The 12725-nt window shown below is 44.5% G+C and overlaps 1 protein-coding gene across 1 annotated transcript in view; it reads left to right on the forward strand.

Annotated features, from left to right (window-relative positions):
* EPS15 (epidermal growth factor receptor pathway substrate 15) overlaps window positions 1-12722 on the forward strand; it is a 98443-nt gene extending 85721 nt beyond the window's left edge. Inside the window, exons 20-25 of the mRNA XM_040408431.1 lie at window positions 398-657; window positions 3116-3188; window positions 4413-4492; window positions 5382-5541; window positions 6713-6864; window positions 11334-12722. Of these exons, the coding sequence (XP_040264365.1) occupies window positions 398-657; window positions 3116-3188; window positions 4413-4492; window positions 5382-5541; window positions 6713-6864; window positions 11334-11480 (872 nt within the window). The 3' untranslated portion in view covers window positions 11481-12722. The remainder of the gene's footprint in view (window positions 1-397; window positions 658-3115; window positions 3189-4412; window positions 4493-5381; window positions 5542-6712; window positions 6865-11333) is intronic.
* The last annotated feature ends 3 nt before the right edge of the window (window positions 12723-12725 follow it).

Raw genomic sequence — 12725 nt, forward strand, 5'->3', positions numbered from 1 at the left:
CGTCATGTGTATATGTTAGAAATATTCCCCAATGTATGCCCCTGTATACACACAGAGTAACTTGCATCCTCCATTGACTTCCATTGTGAATTTAAAAAAGTAAACCGTGTCTTATACATTTATTACTGTATTCCTCTGCGTAGGAAGGCCTAGCAGATTATGTTTTCCTATTCAGTGAAACAATACATGGCAGAGATCTCTCTTTTGGCATATGCTGGGTGGATGGAGCTCTATGAATATGTTCACAACGTGCTCTAGGATTATTCCCAGTCATATATGCCGCAGTGTAGTAAAAATGAGAGTTGACCACTGCTTTAGGTGTTTTTATGTTACTGATTGCATCATAGAGAATGTCTTTCAGTCCACAGATAATGATCTTTTATCGCTTTATTTGCAGATCCATTTGGAGGAGATCCTTTCAAAGACTCTGATCCTTTTGCCTCTGACGTGTTCTTTAAACAGTCTCCAGCAGATCCGTTCTCGTCGTCAAAAGCCGATCCGTTTTCTTCTACAAGTGCAGACTCTTTACCATCTGCAAAAGCTGAAAAATCAGATCCATTCTCCTCCTCCAAAGCCGATCCCTTTTCCGAGGATCCATTTACATCTTTCAAAGCAGATCCTTTTTCTGCCCCGTTATCAGACAGCAGCTTGCCCTCGGTACGTGCTTCGAAATACCTCTCTGCTTTCATACTGCGCTTTGCAGTGTCCACTTCATTGTCCATTAGGTATATGCCAGGAAAGCATCTGGTGAAAATGTATCCATAGGCCACTATTTACCAGGGGTTGTCTGGCTTTAGAGCCGACAACCCCTTTGGTATGGGCCTGTGTCCCTAAACAAAAAAAAAAAAAAGAGACTCACCGTTCCTGCCGCTGCTCCATTCCCAGCCACTTCTATTATCCGCATGACAAGGAAGCGACTGGGTCCCGCCACCGCTGCCGCCAATCACAGAGGGTTGAACAGTGCATCAGTGCTGTGACTTCTGTGTTCACAGGTCTCGACCAAAGGGGTTGTTATCTCCAAGGCCTTTTTTATAGGTCCAGTTTAGTATATTACAATAGCTTTCCATGCAACACAGCACAGGAATAATGCACAGTCTATAGCTCAGACTTCTGGGATGATTGTAATGGTATAAGGCATTGTGCAAACTGCGGCTCTCCAGCGGTTGTAAAACTACAAATCCCATCATGCCCTGCTGTAGGCTGATTGCTGTAGGCAGACTGGGCATGATGGGATTTGTAGTTTTACAACAGCTGGAGAGCCGCAGTTTGCCCATCCCTGGTATAAGGCATTGTGCAAACTGTACTTTGCGTTTTCTCACAACTACTCTAGTGCAGAGACAGCATTATAGTTTAGGGAATTGAGAACTCCTCTTTTGCCTCTATTCCAGTTACTACTATGTGATTTCTTGGTTGTGGTAGCAGAAATAGAAGAGTCTAGCAAAATCAATGCAACACATCCTCCAATGGAAAGAGCGGGGTGGTAAATTATCCATGCTTGTGTCAGAAAGTTACTTGACTTCTCTTTGCAGTACGTAGTACAAAAAGCACCTTGTAAAGCGGACATTGACAGTGCTAAAACCATTGTAGAAAATCCCACGTCCACGCTGATGTCGTATGACTGTGGAGGGCCAATCACTACAGTGACCTTTCATCCACGGTGACATCACATGGGTGGGATTTGCCACTGTGGACATCAAGTTGTTACCTTCACCTGTAGATAGTGAAGTCTAGGGAGCAGAGGTTCCATCTGTTGGCAGCAATGAGTTTAGTCCCATAGACATAATGGTGATTATTCCTCTTCCAGTTTCTTAATTAAATGTTACGGTTATACATGTGACTAGCCTTACAGGGCATCTGTCTGCAGATTTGTACCTATGAAACTGGCAGCTGAAGGCATCCATGTTAATGATAGGCTGGTCCTGCATTGCTGAGAAAAAAAGGGCCTCTAGGAGGCCGTTACACCTAGAGGCTCTGCTCTCTTTGCAACTGCTGCGCCCCCTGCATTTTGATTGACAGGGCCAGGTAGTGTAACTGTGATCACACCTAGCCCTGACTTCTCTTAAAGTCATTGAAAGTGCAGAGGGCACAGCAGTTGCATAAAGAGCTGAGCCTCTAGGTGTAACGGCAACGCCCCCGTTGCTCTTAGAGACTCATTTGCATGTATTAAAACTTTGTTTGTCTCAGCAATGCGGGCACATATGAACACGGGACCAACACAGATGTCTTCAGCTGCCAAGCGCACATGTAACAGGTCAGACAGTGTCATAGGTACAAATCTGCTGACAGATGCCCTTTACGCTGCCCAAAGACTGTAAATGGCTGACGGCCAAATAACGTTTCCTTTTGACCCATATACACATGCATGCAATACCATATATGTTATCAATAAGGCAAGGGAGTAATGTGCTGCCAGGCACCTGTGATCTCCCATGACAACAAAAAGGTTGGTCATGGTGAAATTCAACAGCCTTGATTCTTCTTTCCCCCAACATTTGCTTTTAGGGTACTTCCACACTTGCGTTTTTCTTTTCCGGCACTGAGTTCCGTCCTAGGGGCTCTATACCGGAAAAGAACTGATTAGTTTTATCCCCATGCATTCTGAATGGAGAGTAATCTGTTCAGGATGCATCAGGATGTCTCCAGTTCAGTCTTTGACGTTTTAGGACGAAGAAAATACGGCAGCAAAAATGTGAAAAAGAAAATTGAGACTGATCCGTTTGTCCGTACGACAGATGGATCTGTTCTTGCAATGCATTTGTGAGACTGATCTGGATCCATCTACAAATGCTGTCTGTTTGCATGCAGATTGCCTGATCCGGCAGGCAGTTCCGACTACGGAACTGCTTGCCAGATCACTCTGCCGCAAGTGTGAAAGTACCCTTAGGGAAGAGCCACGACGCAAGTGTATGCAACAAATTAAAGGCTGGTCCTGGCAAAGTCGAGGTGTTCAGCCGACTTTTAACCAATGTGTATGGCCTCACTTAGCTCTGGGATACAGTCGCACTAGAGGTCATTATCATTCATGTTGTTTAGGGACTGGTCTTTCTTCTTTCCTGTAATATTGGTCCATACAGCTTGCAGTTTCTTTCTGCTAACATGTATTGTTTTGTTGTAGAATAAAGATTTGAAGGCCAGTGACCCCTTCGCTCCTGGTGGTGGTACTTTTGTCCCAGCAACCAGTGAAACTGGTAAGCAATTATAGAAGACAGTGTATTAGTGGTTACTCTTTCCCTGCATTCAGTCTACACCAGAACTAGAGAAATCCCAGTAGCCAGGTTGTCAACAACCCTAGAAATATTTTGCATCTAAGGCCTATTTCAGACAAGCGTGTCCTGTGCAGAAATCACGCTCCATGTAAGAGCATGATTTCCCGTTATGGGTAGTGCTCGTTTCGCAGGAGCACACAGCATTATAATGATTTATAATGCTGTGTGCCTCTGCATGACCTTACTTCTACAGAATTATAATTCTCTTCTATCAGTATAATTCTACAGATTTAGGGTCCAGAATTAGGGTCCACTATTGCGGACAAGAATAGGACATGTTCTATTTTTTTCAGGATCGGAATTGCGGACCCGGAAGTGCGGGTCCGCAATTCCGGATCGGGGCCGCACGTCGTGCAGCTCCATAGAAATGAATGGGTCCGCGATTCCATTCTGCAAAATGCGGAATGGAATTGCGGATGTGTGAATGGAGCCTAATAATTCGATTATATCAGTATAACTAGATTTTTGTACTTGCCGTAAAATCTGTTTCTCTTCCGTTCATTGGGGGACACAGGCTTGACCATGGGAACTCCCGATAGAAGAAAAGAAAAAAGGAAAGAAAAAAACAGCAGACCTGCAACGCAGGGAGGTCTGCCTCCTACAGACACTAAACTCAAACTGATCTAGCTTAGTCCCTGTAGGAAGGGTATAGCTGAAGGGAGGAGCTCAGACCTTTGTGCTTAGTGTCGCCTCCTAGTGGCAACAGCTATACCCATGGTCAATCCTGTGTCCCCCAATGATACGGATGAGAAAATTCTTTAGACGTAAGGTCATGCAGAGACGCACAGCATTATAAATCAGTATAATGCTGTGCGCTCCTGCAAAACAAGTACTGTCCATAGCGGGGGAATCATGTTCGCACACGGAGAGCGATTTCTGCACAGGACACCGTCAGCCGAAACTAGCCTAATATAGTAGTTTGTTTTTTACTGTTCAAGGTCTTGTTGCCTGTATGCTAAATAAAAATTTTACTGGCCCCTGGTGTGGTCCTGATTTCTAAGACCAATTAATACAGCTAGAATCAAACAAGACCAATGTCCAATTTTTTAACTAACCATATTGCTTAATGTGACTTAGTATTTGCAATATATAATAGTAGTAGTAGTTTATGTGATATTTAGTATTATACAAATTATGTATTAACAGGACATGATGACCCTTTTGCTTCAGTCTTTGGAAACGAGTCATTTGGTAGCGGTTTCGCTGACTTCAGTGCCCTTTCAAAGGTATTCTGATACCAAATGTGTTTTTGATGTGTAGTTACTTTGGTTTGTTTTTTGATCCGGTTTTACCTTATTAAGACAACCTCTGTCTATTTTCTAAATCGCCATCATGGGGGGTCCCTAGCTTTGCATCCCCTTCTTTGAGCCAGAATGGAGAACTGTTGTGTAAGAGCAGCTCTTTATTCTTGTATTACAGCAGCCATTGTCTGATACGGCAAAGGTGTGTCCAGAAGTTTTTTTGAGACAACCTATATTTTCCTAAATTGATCGACTTGTACAATCATTGACAAAAAAAACATAATGCACCCAAATAGAAATGTCATTGCCATGGCAGGACTTCCAATTGATATTTTTCACCAGATAGGTCAGCAATCAAGCATTTATTAGATCAGCCAGCTTCGGCAACCTAGGAGTGTGCAGAATTTACAGGCTCAACTGCAACGTCTGTGAGCAAATGTGCTGCAGGATACCATATGGAACCTGTGTGCCTCCATGTCCAACCGTATGTCATCTTGTATCTACGCAAGACTCCTTGAGTCTCCTTTCAATTGTACAGTTTTGCCCAATAAACGTATCCTTATGCCCTGATATTGTAATCACTTACATATATCATCATTACATTCACACAGAAAGTTTCATGCCATTCCAGTTACTCCTCCTTGGTGCCGTTACATGGTGCATCATTTTTTCGTCACTGAGTGTGTTTTGTTTTTACCTTTCAGCCTCCAAACAATAACTGTTTTCTCATCCTCCTCTTTTCCCATTATACCTGCACATTTATTTAGGTCATGGAGGAGAGGAGGGTGAAATGCAGATCCCATGTCTGTGAAATTGCAAATTGCTCTTCTCTTGTGTTGTTAGCTCATTTTATTTTATTTTTGTAACACATCAGAACAGCAGCGCGGACTCATTTGAAGGCACACTGCCCCTAAACGAAAAAGAGACACTAAGCATCATTAACACATTTGAAGCAGAGTCTTCTCAGACAGACACTCCACCTGCATTACCTCCGAAAACTGGAACTCCCACCCGACCATGTCCGCCCCCGCCAGGTTGGTATCCAAACCAAATTGTATGATCTAGGTCAGGGATCTGTAACTTCCGGGACTCCAGCTGCTGTGAAACTACCACTCCCAGCATGCACACTTTCTTGGCTGCTCTTGTAACTCCCATAAAATTGAAAGGATTTTGGGAGTTGTAGTTTCAAAACAGCTGGAGGTTGCTGATCCCTGGTCTAGGTATTCTGTAAGTTTGCAAAGGACCATAGTAAACTGACACCTCAAATCTGCTTTGGAGTCCCCGACATCCCCTACGTACATTCACTCTTCTGCTTGATTGTGTCATATCTCTCAGGGAAATAATTCCATAGTTAAAGGGAAATGTTGTCATGTGGGGCCTGAAGATAACTTTCAGTGGGGCTTCATAAGCTGGAACCCCTAATTATTTTCCGAATGAAGGCGCCATAGCAGTTTTCGCATTGGCCACTGAGCCTCATAATAGGCTGTCACATCCCAGCAGTAATCTGATTATTATCGCAGGCTGCATTACAGTGCCACCTCTGTGTAGATAGCACAGGATCCCACATTCAAAGTAAGTGATGGTCACATCTTATCTACCCCCCCTCCTTGCACAGTGGCCTGAGCCTTCAGGGAGTTCTCTCCAGCATGCTGGTTCCTATGCCCATTAGGCTGTTGTAAAATGCATCTCTAAATCTCAGCAGCTCATGCAATAGTAGCCAACCCCATCATGTACAGAAAATAGAACTGAAAAACAAAAACTACAATCAGAAACCAAAAACAGGTTAGAAAACAAACAATTCTCATGTGAAGGTAATGAAGAAATAGTTTGTCATTGTCCTCTTCTGTGTAGACCAATAAAAATACAAAGCAAACACATCCGTATGTTTGAAGCCACAGCGATTGCCCCATCCAGAGCTTCCTCAGGCGTATACCCTATGCAGTGCCGCCTGCAGCACCCGTGGTAGTTACGTAGATCTCCATCCAAAGTGGTTAAATATTTCCTGCAGGGAATCTTCTATATAATCAAAAGGGTTGATTACATGGCGCAGACAGATGCACTTTACTACTCTATTGGGAGTGTTTTCACATATAAAAATTCTGCAATGTTGCTGCCAGCGAGGGGGTGCGACATGTTTTATGAATTGCAAATCTCCAAAAATTTACAGTACTGATAGGAATGTCCTATACTGCTATTTCCATTTAGGCCAGAGGCCCTACTCTAAGCCAGAGGACTTGTTCAAGCAAGGAGACCCATTCCAGGCATTCAATCTCAGCTTCCCCAGTGAAGTGGAGTCTGACAACTTCATAGCCTTCAAAGGGACAGGCGAGGCCGAGAGTCGTAGTAGCTTTAACACTGTAAGTACAAACTGAGCCCAGAAGCGGTCAAGACTGTAATCCTTCATCTCAAAGCGACTGTGTGTATATCCAGGGAGTGGGTGCAAGCATTGCGTGGTTCCTCTGTATTATATGAAACGTTCTGTATTTTATTGTTACTTACCTCTTGTATTGTTCTTTTACCAATTTGAAGTAAAAAAAATAATAATATTCCAATCCTGTCTTTTTTGTTGTTGATTCTTTTGCTTTTTAAATTATTTTGCTTGCTAGCACGCGCAGTTTGAGCTTGCATTGTGCAGCCAAGACGTCAGGATCTCTGCAAGGTGCTAGCTTTCAGCTTTGTGAGCAGTTAACTGAGCGGTGTACAGTACAGCAATGGAGAAAACAAGGCAGGAACAGTAGAACCCCTGGGGACGGTCTATGATTAATGGTCTGTTAATTCACTCCCCTGAATTATTTCTTTATCTCCCTTCAAACACCAGGATTTTTATATTGATGACCTATCCTCAAAATAGGCAATCAATATCTGATCGACATGGGTCTGGCACCCCACCCATAAGGTGGATTTACATGGCCCCAGTATCGAACAGATTATCAGGAACAAATGTTCCTCAGAACACTCATTCCCGACAGTCCGACCGTGTAAAGGTGCTGCCGATCACCCGATGAGCGAGCAAATCCTGTCGTTCGTGCAGGCACATCAATTATCGTTTGTGGGCAGCAGATTGTGCGGTCTAAACAGCGTTCTGCTGCCCAGAAACAATGCAGCTGTATGGGGACGAGCGATCGCAATAGCCATTCCTCATACTGTGAAGGAGATCGCTGCATGTAAATGCAGCACTCTCCTTCACTGAATGAACAGCTGACTGCTAGGAAGGAACGCTTCCTTTCCGACAATTGTCTGTACCTTGCATCGTGTAGACCTCCCTTTAGAGCATGCATGCTCAACCTGCGGCCCTCCAGCTGTTGTAAAACTACAACTCCCACAATGCCCTGCTATAGGCTGATAGCTGTAGGCTGTTCAGGCATGCTGGGAGTTGTAGTTTTGCAACAGCTGGAGGGCTGCAGGTTGAGCATGCATGCTTCAGAGGCTGGAAATATGCGCCAGAACTACAGAGCTCTGTCCACTGTGTAGTGGACATAACTGGTGACTGTAGCGCTGCTCCCATTCCCAAAATTTTGTGTTGATTACATTTATAATGTGTCCTTGTAGTAGAGGGAGGAAGTACTGTATCTGTTACAAAGCACCAAATCCCCTGATTGCTTTCACACAGCCGTACGTTTGCAATAAATGCCAATCTCTCCGTTTTCTGCCACCTCTAGGGTGGGTTTAGGAGCTTACTGTTCTTAGTAAAGGGGCTATCCCACAAATCATTTTCATACAAAGTTCTGACCTGCTGGTTATAGCTGTGTGTAAGTAATCTGCAGTGCTTCCAACTTTTTTTTAAAAAAAATAAAATTTTTATCATTTTTTGGTACCACGTGGTGCAGCTTATCTTTACATTTTGGACTCGGAGGCAAAATGATGTTGAAAGCTGCACTTTTAATTTACAGATGATTTCACAGAAATTATTAAAAAATCACCAGTAAATAGAACTTTTTGAGTCCGCCTTTCCTGTCTATTTCTTAACCCTTCCATTCTACCATTCAGTCTCTAGAAGAGCAGGGTGACTCCATAGAGCAGGGATGCCCAACCTACGGCCCTCCAGCTGTTGCAAAACTACAACTCCCAACATGCCCTTATATCTGTAGGCTGTCCGGGCATGCTGGGAGTTGTAGTTTTGCAACAGCTGGAGGACCGCAGGTTGAGCATCAGTGCCATAGAGCAACCATGCTAGCTCCTGCAAGCACAGTCCTCCCGCTTTCCCAGATTGCTGCACTGCGGATCCTTCAACAGTTGTGCATCACAGAGCAGCGGTATTATGAGTCAGAGTTACCATTCAGGAGTCCAGGAAAGGTAATTCCGCCCCCGGCGCAGCTGTAACGCTACCATAATGTGTTGCGCTCGCTCAAAAATTGCTAGTAAATGACCAAGTATGTTATAATAGAACATTCATTATGTTGGTTAAATTTGTTGCTGCACAGTCGAGACTCATTTATAGTTGTCAGAGACGCACAGGATTTTGCATGGTTGCCGAGGCAACCAGACCACCCGCTTTCCTAACTTACACATTTCTGGTGGCCTCTCTCATAACTGGATAGTCGCTTCATTTTTATTTAGAACCACATAGGTTTGAAAGTATTTTAGTAATCAGATTGCCATGATATAAGATGTAAATGCTTGTATTCCTCATGAAATAATTCACCATTGTGCCGTTCCTCTGTTATCCCACCTAGAAATGTGGTGTTACCAGTTGGGGGTGCATCCCTATACAACCTGTCACTATCCAATCAGTGCAACTTCTACTAGGACTGTGTTGGGACACGCTACAAAGGGAATGGTAGCACCCCATTTTTAATTGACTTGCAAAGAGAATATTCTCCAGAATTTTAAGGGGAATTCACACATTTACTAAGATAGACGTGTCAGGAGAGGTGACAGGTCTTCTTTTAAATCAATGCAAGTAACCAACCACTGCCCTAATACTCGTCTGTACATTCTGTGGCAGTAGCCTCCAAGGGCTAAATCTATGCTTGGGACCCTCACTACAAAGTTTCTAGTATACCAGCAATTGGACCCCCACTGATCTCAAGACACAGGAGGGTCCTGTACCCTTATCCTTACGGAGTGGTAATACCGATCTCCTAATATTGGCCTGTGCGACTGCAGGCTCTGCGCCTTCTGTGGTTACACCCATGTCAATTGGCGTAGCAGTTCATCACGTCTCTATCCCACCTACATGTGGTCCATTGCCTCTCTAGTTGTGATGGTTTCCTATGCAACCCCTTTTCCACTGTCGGCGACTTGTACGTTTAGTTCCTTATATTGTGGCGTTAAGGAATGGTGAAAAATATATAGCACAAGTCATAACTTCTTACGACAGATCAGATATAGATTGCTCTGATAAGGCGGCCTCCAGAATATGAAGAGGATGCATGAAGCTGTAGACCGTTCATACCCACAATGTATATTTGATTATGCAGAACTTTTTTAAAGGAGTTTTCCGGGAGTATAGTATTGATGACCTACCCTTAGGATAGGTTATCAGTTTCTGCTCTGTGGGGGCGTGACTCCCGGTAACCCGCTGATCAGCTGTGGTGAGTACTGCAACCTCCTCACAGCATACCAAGCAAACGGCCATGCATTGTATAGCTGCTGGTATTGCAGCCCAGGCCCATTCAATTGAGTGGTACTGAGCTGCGATTAGGCCACGTGAACGATGAAAATGACATCATTGGCCTAGGAAGAGTCCACGCTACTCACCGTAGAGCCACAACCTCTGATGAGCATAGATGGCGGGAGTCAGACCCCCAATGAGGATAGCCCATCGATATTAAAGGGGTAATCCCATCTCAGACAATGGGGGCATATCGCTAGAGGTGGGACCCCGCACCTACATCGAGAACAGATCCCTGAAAGTTGTAGAGGGTGCACTGCGCATGCGCAGCCGCCCTCCATTCATTTCTATGCGGCTTCCGAAAATAGCCAAGCGCTATTTCCTTCGGGCGCATGGAAATTAATGGGAGCAGCGTGCTTCCATTCACTTCTGTGGGGAGAGAGCTTGGCGGTGGCCAGACCCCGGAAAACCCGGGGTCCTCCAGCCACCACTTTCCCCGCTCCGTTCTGGGTGTAGGCGCGAGTCCCAGAGGTGGGACCCGCACCTATCCGACAATGGAGGCATATGCTAGCGATATGCCCGAGATGGGAATACCCTTTTAAACTCCTGGAAAACCCCTTTAAGGATAACTTCATAGCAAAACCTTGGAGTTTTACCACGACTTCAAAGTTTCCCTGGGGGTAAAATATATTGCAAGTAACTTTGCGAGGTCGCTGGCAACTTTCTCTCCCATTGGAAAAGCCTGACAGATGACGGAGCCCTTATAGTCAGTTCTCAAGCTTAGCCAATTGGACGTCCCTTACATTGCATCGGCCAATTGGGAAGAATAGTGCAGAATGCAGACACCACAGAGGGATCCCAACGGACGGGCACCATTAGTGTCCTTTTGCGTGGTCTGGCATTGTGTCATGATTTGTGTTTTAAAGGGAGCCTCTATGTTGCCCTACTGTATATTTTCCAGACATTGTGATTTACATATAATGTTCAAGCCGACAGCCTGCCATTTACATCAAGTAATAATCTTACGTCGTGATTCTTATGTCTGTCTTTATGTGAATGCAATGTCTTCCTTCACTTCTTCACCAATGTCTGTCCTGTGATTGCAACCCTGTTGTGCACCCGCACCCACTAGATTGCCCGAGTGAGCGCGGCGAACCCATATGTACATCCGCTTTTGTCTGCTCTGTGAATAAATCCTCAGTTCTTCACAATTTTTTTTTTTGTGCTAAGACTCGCCACTTAGCCAGTGAATGTCTCTCTTGAAATCTGCAGTACCAGTCTGAAGACGATATGATCGAATGGGCGAAGAGGGAGAGCGAGCGAGAGGAGGAGGAGAGACTACAGAGGCTAAAGCAACAGGAACAGGAGGACCTAGAGCTTGCAATAGCTCTCAGCAAGTCCGAGATCTCCGAAGCATGAAACATCCGGGCCATCGGGTGTGATAGTAATAAAACTGTGTAGTTTCTAGAAATATTTATATAGTTTGCGACCTCTACCTATGAAGTATTTAAACGTCTCTACAATCCTTGCTTGGCTAGAGAAGTCTCTGGCGTTGAAAAGGTAACGTCATCTGCTTGTGTGTTAAACATGGCTGAGGAGTGATACTGTGTATTTCTGTATGCTGTTGTCCGACCTGTGCTCCATAAAGGAGCTCTCCGCTCAGAAATAATACCCTGTGATGCTTAGTACATAGCCCGAGGGGGTGGAGCAGGACACTAGGATTTAAGGAGTCCCTGTATCATGCACCACCGTCTCGGGCCCTGCCCCAGGTGGGTCGCAGTGTATCGGTTTTGCCTGGAATGCTCCTGCAATAAAACTGTGCAGTGTTACTAGTTGCACCACGCTACAAACAGCTCCGTACAGCATGTGATATATCCCAGAAATTGGGGGGTTTCTCCAAATAAAGCCTTTTGACGGTAATTGTAAATCCTTGATTTTCTCCTTTTTCATATTGTTAAAAATGATAGTTTGCTTATTTTGGCAAAGCTGGCTGACAACCCATATGATTGCCATGACGGAATGGGTCACCAGACTCCCAAATTGCAGATCTACTAGGTTTTGCCATGATTGCTCCTTGGGAGTCTGGAAAACGGTGATAACCCAAGTAGGGGCTGTAATGACTTCCATATTTGTTGCCATCAAGCAATACTGAATAGAATTTGCATATGGAAAAGGACAGGTCAAGGATTTGCATACAATGTTAGGGTGCATTGACGGCACCATATGTATTTTGCATTCCACAAATGCGGATGCGCAAAAAATACAGAGGACGCCTGTGTTGCATCTGTTTTGTTTGCAGACCCATTGTAACGATGCCTATTCTTGTCTGCAAAATGGACAAAAATAGGACATGTTCTGTTTTACTTGTGGGGCTGCCCCGTGGAAATTAATGTAGTGCCCCATAACTTGTAAAAATCGCAGGTATCTTTTGCCACCACTAGAGGGAACCATTCTGCATGCATCTGTATACATCCCCTGTTAATGACCTGAATTGCAGCTGCATACAGATTTTCCCATTTGTGGCAACAGACAACCACGATGTGTGTGGAGGAACAGTACTGTGTATGAATATGGTTCACCATAGCCATATCAAGTATTTTAGAAAAACTCGCTATCATTTATGCAGCCATAATAGACTGGTAGATTCTCTTAAAGGGGTTGTCT

Source organism: Bufo bufo, chromosome 9, assembly GCF_905171765.1.
Source record: "Bufo bufo chromosome 9, aBufBuf1.1, whole genome shotgun sequence".
In the NCBI taxonomy this organism is placed as follows: Eukaryota; Metazoa; Chordata; class Amphibia; order Anura; family Bufonidae; genus Bufo; species Bufo bufo.